The sequence below is a fragment of the Strix aluco genome, chromosome 4 (genome assembly GCF_031877795.1).
Source record: "Strix aluco isolate bStrAlu1 chromosome 4, bStrAlu1.hap1, whole genome shotgun sequence".
NCBI classification, from domain to species: domain Eukaryota; kingdom Metazoa; phylum Chordata; class Aves; order Strigiformes; family Strigidae; genus Strix; species Strix aluco.
Window position 1 is genome coordinate 51,324,789 of NC_133934.1, and position 12,736 is coordinate 51,337,524.

The 12,736-nt window shown below is 44.8% G+C and overlaps 1 protein-coding gene across 4 annotated transcripts in view; it reads right to left on the bottom strand.

The window, feature by feature from the left end:
- Positions 1–1,559: 1,559 nt before the first annotated feature.
- GPRIN3 (GPRIN family member 3) overlaps positions 1,560–12,736 on the bottom strand; it is a 36,061-nt gene continuing 24,884 nt past the window's right edge. For all 4 annotated transcript variants that reach the window (XM_074823091.1, XM_074823092.1, XM_074823090.1 and 1 more), the window contains one exon: positions 1,560–10,500. In XM_074823091.1, coding sequence (XP_074679192.1) covers positions 8,016–10,391 — 2,376 coding nt within the window. In that variant the 5' untranslated portion in view covers positions 10,392–10,500 and the 3' untranslated portion in view covers positions 1,560–8,015. The remainder of the gene's footprint in view (positions 10,501–12,736) is intronic.

Genomic DNA, 12,736 nt, shown 5'->3' on the forward strand with positions numbered 1-12,736 from the left:
ATACTCAGCTGCAGATTTAAGTGCCTACATTTTAAGACATGGCTAGCGAAACTAGTCATTTATGGTTCTCAAAGGAGTAATCTGAAATTTGATGAAGAAATCTCAAGTTTTCCACTCCCAATACTGCCACCTACCACAGAGTGTTTTTGATGACATTTGAATCCCCAAATGCATGGTGATTTCTTTAGCTGGTTAAAGAAGTGAAGCAGATACCCTGGGATGTAGTGCTGCTGGTTGGGAAGTGCACGTCCTCAGTAAATCAGCTGATGCATGAACAAGAAGCCAGACTTACTCTTTACATATGAAGGCACTATCTTCCTGAAATTGCTATGTGACATGATATAAAATCTGCATCAGATGGAAAATATGTACTGGTGATTATTGGTTTGATAGGATGCTAGGTTATTTTCTGCACTGGTCCTTTTTCTGCTGGGTCAGTCTCCTGGTGGCGGGGGATCTCTAGGTTTTTTCCCTACTGCAGCGAGACTACAGGGATGAAGTAGGAAAGGGAGACCTCAGTTTTCCTGCCAACATAGAGAGCTTGCCAGTTGTGGCACACAGCTGAATGAACCCAGCTACCATAGGGAAACACCCCACTCCTGGCAGTTTGGGTTCAGGACTGATCTTTGGCAGCCACTGGCATGCAGGAACTTGAACCATATGACAAGGAATCCAGGAAAGCTCATTAATAAAATACCCTGCCCAATTGCCCAAGTTGAAGTAGCTTGAACCCTAGCAGCCAACCGCAAGACATGAGAAGTACAGAAACACAGTGAAGAAAACAACTATTTTTGGGAAGAGAGCTCCAGCTTGGGGTGAGCAGCTAGAACGTCCCTGGTAGCAGAGGCACCATACAACCACATTATCTCAGGGTCTGTTCCACTCCTCTCCCCTTGTCATATGAAAGAGTACGCCAAGGTGGGTTCCTCACGCCCTCTAGTAGTAGACAGGCACATGGAAATACCATACATGTAACACCACCAGATCAAAATACTTCACTGCCATCATCTGTTATCTTATGCTCTTTTGTACTATCAGATAAAACTTTATTTCTTTTTGGGGAGGAAAATGGTTCAGGTTACTCTGATGCTGATGCTCTTGGCTTTGCACATGATGTGCAGGCATGCTGGTGGATGGTGGTAACAATTTACTACAGCAGTGACACCGCAGGGTTAAAACGCTGCCCTTTTCAGTCTTGGCTCCTGGGTTGCTGAGCCAGATGAATAATGTGTTGCTGTGTGGCAACTACTGAAAGGCTGCTGAAAGGCTGAGTGAATTCATGCCAAAGGGTAGAGTAGTCCTGCAGAAAAGCCTGTGCTCATGAACAGCTGTGAAAAGGCACGGGCACTTACACAGAAGGAAGCAGACGGGTCTCTTCTCCGGCAGGGACAGTGCATGGTGGCTTCCACTGCACTGAGCTTTGCAAGGTGCCAGGTCTCAGGCCTGAACGGAGAAAGCCCTTTGTAGCTGCTCTGTCTTACAGACATACAGATCTAGCCCGAATGGCCACACTTAAAAGTCCTTTCTTTTCCCATGTCAGCCTACAAACAGAGACCCAGAATAATTAAGACAGTGTTCATTTTATTGTGCTCAGCATGGAAACCAGGAGATGTAAAACAGCAAAACATTAAATTCCTAAGTGACTCAATCGAGTGGGTAACATTGCTTTAGTATCACTGTAAGACTTCTTCACATGCAAACTTCTGTTGGTATGTCTTGAATGAACGCCACGGTACACCTGGAAGCCTAATACTAGCTTTACTTCGTACAGTACATCACGCTCAGTCAGTGTAACTATAAAAATAACAAAGCCACAATAACATTAGTTCTTGTTAGAAGCCCCCAAGTTGGTTCTCTCCTGCTGCTGATTGATTCACAGCCATCATTTTTGTGGTGCTTGCAACAGCCAGGAATTCAAACTTCACCTATCCTTTCTCCCTTTAACTCTGGGTAGAAACTCTCAATGCTTTCAGTGTGCAACCAAGACCCTAACTTCAGACTTCAGATGTGATTTTATGTACCACAAATGCATAGATCTTCCTCTTCCATTTTACTGAAATTCCTCAGGGCAGTGTCTAAACTTGCATTTGACATACTTGAAACTATTGATTATAAGGTCAGCTAATGGAAGTGTTGTCAGGAGGACTCTCCAGTAGAAGGGTTACCTGTTGTAACAGAGCTGCTGAGAAGCATCCGAGAGACTCGTATTCAGCAACAGACAACTGCTGGAGACTTTGCTGGCAGAATTGTCATTTATTTCTATTCCAGAGTGTGTCAGTCTAAGCAGAAAGCTAACAAAAACTTAAGGTCTAGTATTTCAAACGGGACTTGGTTGACGTGATTCTGTTTCTAATGAGCTCAGATGCTTGCTATCACCCATAGTCTTTTTGCAGAAACCAGTTTGTACATACAAGTACAGATTTCCACCAAGCTCAGGAGCCACTGCACTTTCTGTTGACAGTCTAGACACAGAGGTCGGTGTTTTTTTTAGATACAGCCGTGGGAATTTTTTTGAGACCACATAAGGAGAAAATCCTTGTTTCTGTATTGCAGAGTGATCTAAACTTGCCTCAAAGTTGATGAAAATGCTAGGTGTCCAGCATTCAATCAGAAGGGCAAAGGGAAAAAATTGTCTTAGAGTAATGCATGAGACCTGCACACATGTACATCCCTTTTAAACATGGCCACATGCACACATAAGCTTACCTACAGCAAATGTTTTCCTAGAGGAAAAAACATTTCATCTCTGTGTGACTGGGCTCAGTAATTACAGCATTTTCTTCTTTAAAGAAGCCTGAATGATGCAAAAATCTGCAAAATCTGCCTTGCCAGAATTTGATGCAACATCCACATTATAAACTCTGGGAAGGAAGAGCTGCTCAGAAAAGCACAAAGCAGAATAAAACAATAAATCTCAGTTTCAAAAAAAAAAGGATGATAGTAATTTCAGTTTGGCTCAATGAAGCTGTAATACTTCATTTTTTCTTTTAAACATCTACACTGACTCAAGTGGGATGACTAAGAGAACATTGCAGCCATTTCAATGTACAGGACCTGACCTTCAGTCCCATGGACCACTGCAGCATCCAGTGACTCCAGAGATACTTGGTAGTGTGCAGCATCTGGATAAGAATCTGTGTGCATATCTTCGGGATGACTGAAAATACTAACCACACATACAGGCATCACAGAGTCACCATAAAATAAACCGGCAGAGGTTGAGACATTACAAAAACAGGGGAGAAGGAAAAGGAGGGGATAGTTTTCTTCAGACCGTAGCCCTTAACTTTCTAAGTCCCTGGAGCCTGACAATCATTTGTCTCTCATTCAGAGCAGCCATTTCCATAAGCTGGGTTTGAAAGACTTACTCTGTCTTGGTAACCATTTGCATTAATTTTTAAAAGGTGTAGAAAGATAAGACATGGAACAAGACAACGGAACTAACAAGCTAATAAAATTTGTACTTTCATACAGACCTTGCCTATACTAAGTAATGAAAGTAATTCCATCAAGTTTCCAAACCCAAAACCAGGGTTCCTATTAACTTCAACACTGATTTTCATTTGGATTTCCACTTCTAACCTTAACACTTCATCAGAGTTATGAAATTCAAGATAAAAGCTAGTGTTATCTTTAGAGCATATATTCACCTTTTCTGAATCCCTTGAATATACTTCTCCAAATGGTGCATTTTACAAGCTCTTACATGGTAGTAGCAGCAATAAACTGAGGTTGTTTGCCTAGTGGTTTTGTTGAATCATATTTGGATATATCTATACATATGAGCAAAATATACAGCTTTTGGAAATGTTCATTTTCCTAAAAGCCATGGGACACCAACAATATGAAAAATGTGTGAGCTCAGAATGAACAAATGGGCAAAACTTACGCAGAACATTGGCTTTGCAGAAATAGGAATGGGAATTCCTTGTGAAGCACCTATATCAACTTTGGTTTACTTCTCTTTTGGTCCCTCCCTCCCCATGTTTCTCAGCAATTCCTTCTGGTATATTCAAAAGAAGGTTTTCTTCTACTGAAATGGATAAGACCGATATTCTCCTTCTTGTCCCTCCAGCTCTTTCCCCACTCTTTTTTCCAAACCAAGGCAGCAGAAATGAGGCAGGACTTCAGCACTTGTGCCCAAAGCAATGCAAAGCTGGCAGACACCAACCAAGCGCTCACAGACAGTGGTGGATAGCACAGCCTTACACAAAATCCCGGACTATATTGCAAATTGCCTGCAATGAGATTCTCCTTCAACTCAGGCTCTGTACTGGGAACACTGAAACACGCTTATTCTCATCTTTCCTAGTGGAAAGCTCCTGAAGTCAAACTAGAAGTAACTCTTCCATTCTCATTCACTGCTTTTATTAATAGTTCTGGCCATGTCAACCTCTCCCCCCTAGAAGATGCAACCAACAGGGAAGAGTTTCCTGACAAGTAGCTTGTTTCCCAAAATTTCTCACTTGCAACAAACTGAATTTGAATTACTTCAACTGGCTAGGCTGCAACACAGGCATTTTTCTCTTTTTTTTTTTTTTCATACATATTTACTCTTAGGAATGACAAAGTACTTTCTGTTTTGAACCCTCTTTTTATTAGCCCAAATGGATTTCCTTGGTTGTTAACCATCCCACCAGTGCAATGTGATTCTGAGTCACTTGGCAGAGAAAAAAAAGCATGGTGGTGGCACACAGATCATCTCCCCCTACCCTCTCCCATACTGCTACTCCAAGCACACTTCCATTTTTGACGCTGACATGACACCAAGAACAGTCTTTCTTGGCTGCTACAAGAGCATTCACATGCATAATATTGGCTAATTGCTACCCAAAACATGGTTCTGTTTTGCTGCTGGTGAAAGATGCATCATCCCTACAAGGATTCACATCACCATCTAGACATTTTATGCAGGAGAAAGCATAAATTACCAGTGTTAAACTATCAGGTTGCCTACAGTCTGCTCTAGCAAAGCAAAGTGAAAACCTAAAATATTTTCCATGAGATGTGCTGGTGATTATCAACTCATTTCTGTGTGTTGGTTTTTGGCATGTTATTGCTTGGCTTCAAATGCATGCCTTCAGGACTTCTGTGCCCACCAGGCAGTGTCACCAACATTTTGCAGTTTGTATTTGCACTCATATTTTCCTGGAGTACAAAAGCACAGTGGTCTGCTGACCACTACGGTTTTTCCAGTTATGCCCATGCAGTTGTTCAGATGCATCCACTTAGTAACTTGCTCACCGGTGTTCTGTGGTATGTATGTATTGATGAAATTTTCCTGGAAGAAAGGTCATTTGGTGTGGGGAGGGAGGTGTGGGTGGACCAGCTGGTAAAGACTCACAGCTGAAAGCAGCTGCAGGGAACCAGGAAGGATCACCCATTCCTCACAAAGAAGAGTTAATTCCAGTGCCAGCCCAGCACCCTGCACATTCATTGCCAAGCCCACTTTGGTCTCAGTAAATCAAGTCATACCCATAGGCTAGAAATATTTTGGAGAGCTTAAGCTAAAGGATAAAGTTCATGGAAATCGGTGAATGTGCGACAGCCATTTATTCTCCTCTGGAAAAAAATATAACAATCCATTTATATATTCAGACTGAGCATATTTGTAAAGGAACAGTTCAGAGTAAGCTGGCTCACAATGCTACAGCGAGGGGGACAGTGGAGAGAGGGACACGAGCTGAGCCAGGGGACACTGTTTCGCAGGAAGACAGGCTGGGCAGCAGCTAGCTAGGGAGGGGGCAAAAGGGAGGTGAAAAGAGCAGCGCAAAGCCTTGGACCTGGACAGGACACAGCAAACACCGCTGACAACTCAGGGAACCTCTTCAGGGCTGACACAGACACAACGTGGGAAGAGACACTGAACTTGTCAACTAACCTGACATAGTGATACTGCCAATATTAATCCCACACAAAATTTCACGTGAAACTCACATCTCAGACACTGCTAGGAAGGGGTGGAAACAGTAGTACTAACAGAAAAAAGGTAGGAGACCTTCCTCCTGGTAGGCAGAGGTGGGAAGACACTCTCTAATGTGGTATTTCAGAATTAGCAATTCAGCATCAAGTGGGAGAGGACTTGAAATGACGTACAGAAACGGAACAAGGACATGCCATGAAGCCCCCAAATATATACCAGAGGAAAACTGGAAGTCAATTCAATACTATGATAGGGGCAACACCTATCACCGAACTGGGTTAAAATATTTTATCTTACAGTATTTTCTCTCTCTGCTGGGGAAAAATTGCCCCAAAACAGCTGCTTTGAAGGCTTGGCAGTTGATAAACTCAAAAAGTCTGGTCTCCTAAATAAAAGGGGATGACCTCAGGTCTCCTTCACAGAAAAAAAGAAAAAAAATTATATTAGTACTCATTTACACTGTGTAAACCTGTAAGATTTACAGAGTAAGTTATAAGAGTGAGATCTACAGAGTAAGTCAGGTGTGTGGTACTAGACAGAAATAAATTATCATCATGATTCATGAAAAATCTTTAATGGAATAAAAATAACCCCTATTTAACTCTAGTACTCTGCAGGATTACAATATCCAAATCCTCAGTGCTTTGCAGGATTGAAAACTAAATTTTCTACAAACTGCAGGAGTTCTCCAGCCTCCCATCATGAATTCTAGTGGACAGAATGAAAAGCTATTGGGAAACACATTTCCCAGGTTGAAAAATATCATTAAGGTGAGAAATGTGACCAACATACATTTGAGACATTATTGTATATCACGCTTCTGGAGAAACAGTCACTAAGCTACCTTTTATTAGCAGTTTCTACAACTTTTCTAACATTAGAAATACAGCAAAGATTGTCTCAAGATTTCAATACTTTTGTAAAGTGGATGTTTCAAGTTAACAATATAATGGTTTATAATATAGACAACATTAGGTAAAACAAAATACGCACAGGCTAAATAAATGGTATTTGGTTTATGAAAGATGGCAAGAAAAGCATCAAAATACTACAAAAAAAGTAGAGTTGGCTAAGAACTTTAAAGGGAAAAAAATCAGCGTAATGCACTAGACATGTAGGCTCATGGACCCAGATGCACAGGATAGCCTACTTCTATGGGAAAACATTACTGTGCATCTCCAGAGAGAGAAAAAAAGATTCACATCACTTTAAAGAGTGATTTAGAGGAGCCAGAATGGCTTGCTGCTTTTGAAAGACTTGGCCGGAGCACCACAGCCTGAGTGAGGGCAGCATCCTGTCAGATGCGGGTACATCTACTGATGTGCTCTCTCGTGCCTCGCCTGCCCTGTGTGCATCGCCTGCTTACACCTTAAGTGTGGCTGATGCAGGGGAGAAAAAGCCCGCAGAATATAGTCCTCTCTCACCTCCCCTTCTAGCCATCAAAATCCCATTGACTTAACTTCTCCCAAAGAGATAATCCTTCAGCCTTGATCCTCACTCTTTGCCTGGTTCTCCATTTCAGTGGAGAGGAAGACCTGGCTCTTTGGGGCTCACATGAGAACGGTGTCTCACAGTATCAACAGAAGCGAGACTGCTCAGTGATCAAGGTCCACAGCCTTTTCACGGACTTACCTCAGTATGGGTAATTTACACACCAGGGAAGTTGTCTTGCGTTAGGTCTTTACAGCTGTTGGAACTCAGTTTCACCTCCCCCAGCCCACCCCAAGGTATAAGACCTTGTGATGCACACAAATAACTTCCCATAATAATGCTGACAATCTCTCTGCTTCTTGCTTTATCAGAAGCTGCTGCTCTCCCTGCAGCAAGGTGACAATTTAAATTTGTGCTTTTGCTAAGGTGCCTAACTTTTCATCTGACAGTAGTCAGGATGGGGGCATAACGTGGAAACATACCAGCTGTGGCAAGAGTAACGGCTTGATGGAGTGCGTGGCTATTCAGAAAACAAAGGGGAACAATTTTCCACTGTTGTTGCATCACAACCCCAATAACACAACTGAACAGCAGGACTCGAGACTTGAGGGGAAGGATTCTCTCTACCACCACAGACATCTACACACTCTTGCAAACCATGTCAGTCTAACACAGAAGAGGGAGCGGGTCTGACGCAGCAATTAGGACGCCTAAAATTCTGCAGCATGGACTGGAACACGTTGTGCTGCCTTCCTTTCAGTTTTTTATTTGAGGATGTATCTGAGGAAATGGATTTCCGGGTCTGACTGTTCTGGGCCCGGATCAGTTTCTCGTGTTCCCGTATTTGTCTCTGTAAGTGGTTCTGGATGGCAATTCCCAGGGATTCTGGATCGAGGGAAGCACCGTAAACCTCCCATGTCATACCCTGCTCATCCCAAACAACATCCCTGACGTGTTTGGACTGCTTCACTTGCACTTTTGCCTCCATGGCCAGGGTGGGCTGCTTTTTGTTTTCCCCCAGGTTTGCCAAGGCCTGAGCTGAAGCAGGAAGAGCTGTTGTGTGAAGTTGGTGCCTGGGCTCCTTGGCCTGAAGGCCTTGCTGCTGGGGGGCTGCTGACACCTCGAAGGGAGGGGTGAGACGTGCAGAACTCTCACTCAACTCAGGTGTCAGTCCTGCCTGCAGGCTCTGGCTGCTGGCTGTCTGAGCCTGGCCAGTTTCTCCCTGTCCCCTGCTCTCCTCCTTCTCACCTGTATCCTCTGAACGTGCCTTTATGTGGACCGTGGCAGGCTGGCTGCTAACATTCATCCCTCCTCTAGGATCAAGCACAGCTGAGTTTTCTTCCTTTGGTTTAACCACAGATTGATTAGGAATGGCCTCCCCTTGACTCGCACCCTTACTTTGCACAGGCTTTTGCTCAGAGTCACCCATGACCTCTTTCTGCTTGACTTCACTATCTGTGCTACAAAGTAAAGGTAACCGGCTGCTTCCTGCATCATGGACAAGATCTTGCACATTGTTTTCGGTTCCTGGGACAGCAGCAGCAGAAGGGGTGCTTGGTTCTCCAGTGCCAGACCCAGTCTGTGCTGGAGTTTGATTACTGGAGTCAACTGCAAGCTGCTCAACAGGGATGGGCTTTGGTGGGACTGCAGCATTCACTGGCAGCCATGCAGCATCCTTGCTGTCAGGGGCTGCACTGATCATTTCTGCATTACCCACAGATGTCTCTTGGGAGGTAACAGCCACAGGGGAGAAGTGTTTTGCATTATCTGCTGATGATGGAGACACCACATCAGGTGGGACTCCAGGCAGCCTGACAGGCTGTGTTTGGGCTGAAGCAGTCACAGCCATAACAGTCGGTTTTGATGTGATATCAGGAGAACATGGGGACTTTTGTTGTGAGGATAAACTGTCAGTAAGTGCAGAGTGACTCAGCCCCGTACCTCCTTGGTAAATTACGTGCAGTTCTTCCTTCTCCTCTGGAGGAGGATTCCCTTTTAAGAAGGCAGCAAGGATACTGGGACTGGTGGAAGCCGATTTGCTCTCCATGGTAGCCACGGCCTGAACCTCAGCATCTTGACACGTCCTGCTTACTGCTTCCTGAGTTAAAGAGCTGCTCTCCAGCTGAACTGTCATTGTACTCGTTTCTCTGAATTTGGAGAGCTGGGTGGGGCCTGGGCTCCCTGGCTCAGCATCTGCGTTGCGTACAGGATGCGGACTCTCATGGCTAGGCTGGGCTGGTGCCTCATCGCTCTGCACCGCTTCAGTCTTATCTGTGGGATGCAACTGTGTGGTGTCTGCAGCCTCGCTTTTTGTCTCCAAACTGCTCTGTAGGTCTCTCCCCAGGTCAGCTTCGGTGTGACACACTGGCAAGGCTGACTGACATGCAGCAGAACCATTTTTTTCTGCTTCCCTGTCTTTTTCCCCTCTTTGCAGAAGGTTTGCCTGAGAACTATGACAGGACTCATTACCCCTGATAGGGTCGCTGGGGGAAGAATAATTTAACACCTCAAGTGCTGGCTGATCATCAGTCCCCTGAGGTTTCAAGGCGGAGTCATCCATTTGCGTCAGGGAGCTCGTTTTTGCCTGGCTGCCTTGCACAAACTGCCGGGAGCTCTGGGGGGCTGGCATCACCTCTGGCCCCCGCCCTGCTGAGGGGGCTCCTGCTGCAGCGGGGGCTAGCGCTGCTGGTCCCTGGCTGCCCGCTGGCTGGGAGCAACCAGCTGGCTCTACGGCTGCAGAATGCCCCTCTGCAGCTTTGCTGGCGACCCCAGGAGGAAAGGCTTCCTGCTGGCTAGCATCGTCCTCGCAGCACTGCTCACACCTCTGCACGCTGGCAGCCGATGTACATTTCAGGTCGAACAAGCAAACTCCAGCAGAGCCGGATGGTGTGCATGGGAAGCCATTGCTGGCCCTCCCTCCACTGGGTAGTTGGGACTGGTGCTTAGCAGACTGCAGGTCTCCCAGGTGGTCCTCCTCCACAGAAGCTGTGACCAGGGAAAGCTTGGCAGATCTCAGAGGATCTGGTACAGTCCCCATGGACTGTATCTGAGATGTGTTTTGCCCTCAGCTTCTCCTCGGAGTTTTCTCGCTGGGTGGTGGGTGCAACAGGGCAGGCTGTAAGCAACAGGTTTCCTGGGAAGCTAATCTGTTAATGAAAGAAACATAGTGTTAGCAGCAGTCAGATACAAGAAAAAGTACCTGGAACAGACTGATTTTACAGCTTGGAGAGAAATGCTTGCAGGCAAGAGGGAAAGTGAAACATCTGATTCTGCCTAAAAGTCACATGAAAGATTTCAAGGATCTCCCGATTCCAAGGTCTGGATGGAGAAGACAATACTAGGGACAAAGGAACAGCGGCTGCCCTGTTGTTGATACATTAATGAAAACATAATGACATGCCAAGAGAAAGGGAAAAAAAAAGAAATATGAAGGGAAAGCAGGGATGAATGGGAAGGAGAGCAGACTTTGTGTGGAAGTTTTAGGTCACAAAATAAACTCAATGTAATAAAATCCTCTAGCAAGCCACCTGTGGAAGGAAAGGTGCTACCCTGACTGTTGTGCCTATGTGAAGAACCAGATCTGATTCCCACCCTGTGACATGAGTGGATCCCTTTGCTGAGCACCAGTTCCATCTTCCCACAGAGAGCCCTTCTCTAACTCCACTACTAACAAGGACATGTCACAGGGGGAAACAGGTCACTTCAGACTAATGTGGATGAACCCAAACCTCACTGGTAAAAGGAACACAGAGGGCCGACAACCTGCTGCATGGTGCAGATAAACACCAAGAGAAGCTGCTGCACTGTACAGCACCTGGGCTGTGCACATACTTACCGCTTTCACATTTAGATCTTTTGAAATAATTACAAGGAAGCCAGCTCAATTAATAACTGGGGGCACAGATGATCTAGAAATCAATTTACAAGCAGGTGGTATGAAACTGGAAGGGGAACACTGCAGCACTGCAGAACAGGAGGGGCCCATCCCATACCCAGTGAAACACTGGGGAGCGATTTTAAACAGGTGGAGCAGAGTTATCCAGGTTGAAATCCAGCCAGGACTGCAGAGAAACCATTGCTTCAAACAGAAGGCAGTCTCCAAATGTGCTTGTTGGCTGGGCTTTCAAAAGGACTTAGCATTGCCCAACTCAGACCCTGCTAGAGGTCAAGGGCTGGATTGTTGACAGTGTCAGCAGAGTGGTGGTGGCCAGTGATAAAATCCCACTCCAGTCTCCCTTTAAATCACAGGCTACTTATTCTCGTTTAAAAAGTTTTCTCCAGCCAGAAAAGCACAGGTATGAGAGCTGGGAGACACCCTGAACATCTAGTTTTATGTTAACAGGAGGGATGACGCTGCCTGTGTCTCGCAGGCACACAGTGGGGTCTCCTTTGCTACATTACTTGGGAGACACTGCTGGAAGGAACTGTGCAATCACTCAGCTGTTCCAGATCCTCCCTACTCACTAGCAATATCAGCAAAAGTGCTTCCCAGAAAACATCCCTACTCTCCTTTCTCTCTCTCAGCCTGAATGGCAGCAGTATGACTTCCTCAGTTTCTGTAAAATTAATCCTAAATTTCAGCACCTTATGGTGCTTAGAAAGTGCAACAGGAGAAAAATGCTCAGTGAAAGGAAAATTAAATACAGACAGTCTGTTTTTCTAAGAAAAGGAAAATGCTGTGACTTATTACTTAAGCTTTATGTCTTCCGGATATTAATAATTTATTATTTTTATACTGTCTCTTTGGGCTCTGTCCAATCACAGATATACACAGTCTGCTGGGTTAAGCCAGCCCTGGGAAACTATGATCCTACTCCTGAGTTTCTTAGCTGCAATCTGTGATAGCAACCCTGCATCACTTCAAAATGGCTTTCCAGCAAGGCTAACAATTGCTAAGCTTTTTGAGAAGTACTGAGTCTATGTAAACCAGAGTGAAAAATCGGTGGAAGTTTGTGTTCACCTACAAGATGTCTTCACTTCATTTTGTGCTCACTTTAAAGCCAGTCAACATAGTCCTGAAGGAAAGGAGAGCCATTCCAAGTTCACGCTGTTGTACTATGAACGTCTAATGACCGTGAGGAGAGGAGCAGATGGCTTTGGACATCTGTTTGTCTATAAATTCTGATACTCTCTTCTTCCCTTTTTCAAATATCGATGCAAACCAAACTAGTATATACAGTTGGGCAGGTCACATTTCTTTTCTTTTAGATCCAGAGTTTATTTAAGAACAATTAAACAAATAATGGAACAAAGCCAACCCCCATTTTAGGATGAGACATACTACTCGGCAAACAGTTTCAGAAGAAATAAAGACGGCAAAGCAAATCTGTTTGGCTCTTCACTATACAGAAACTGGGAAAGGCAATCTGTATGCCAGAGCAC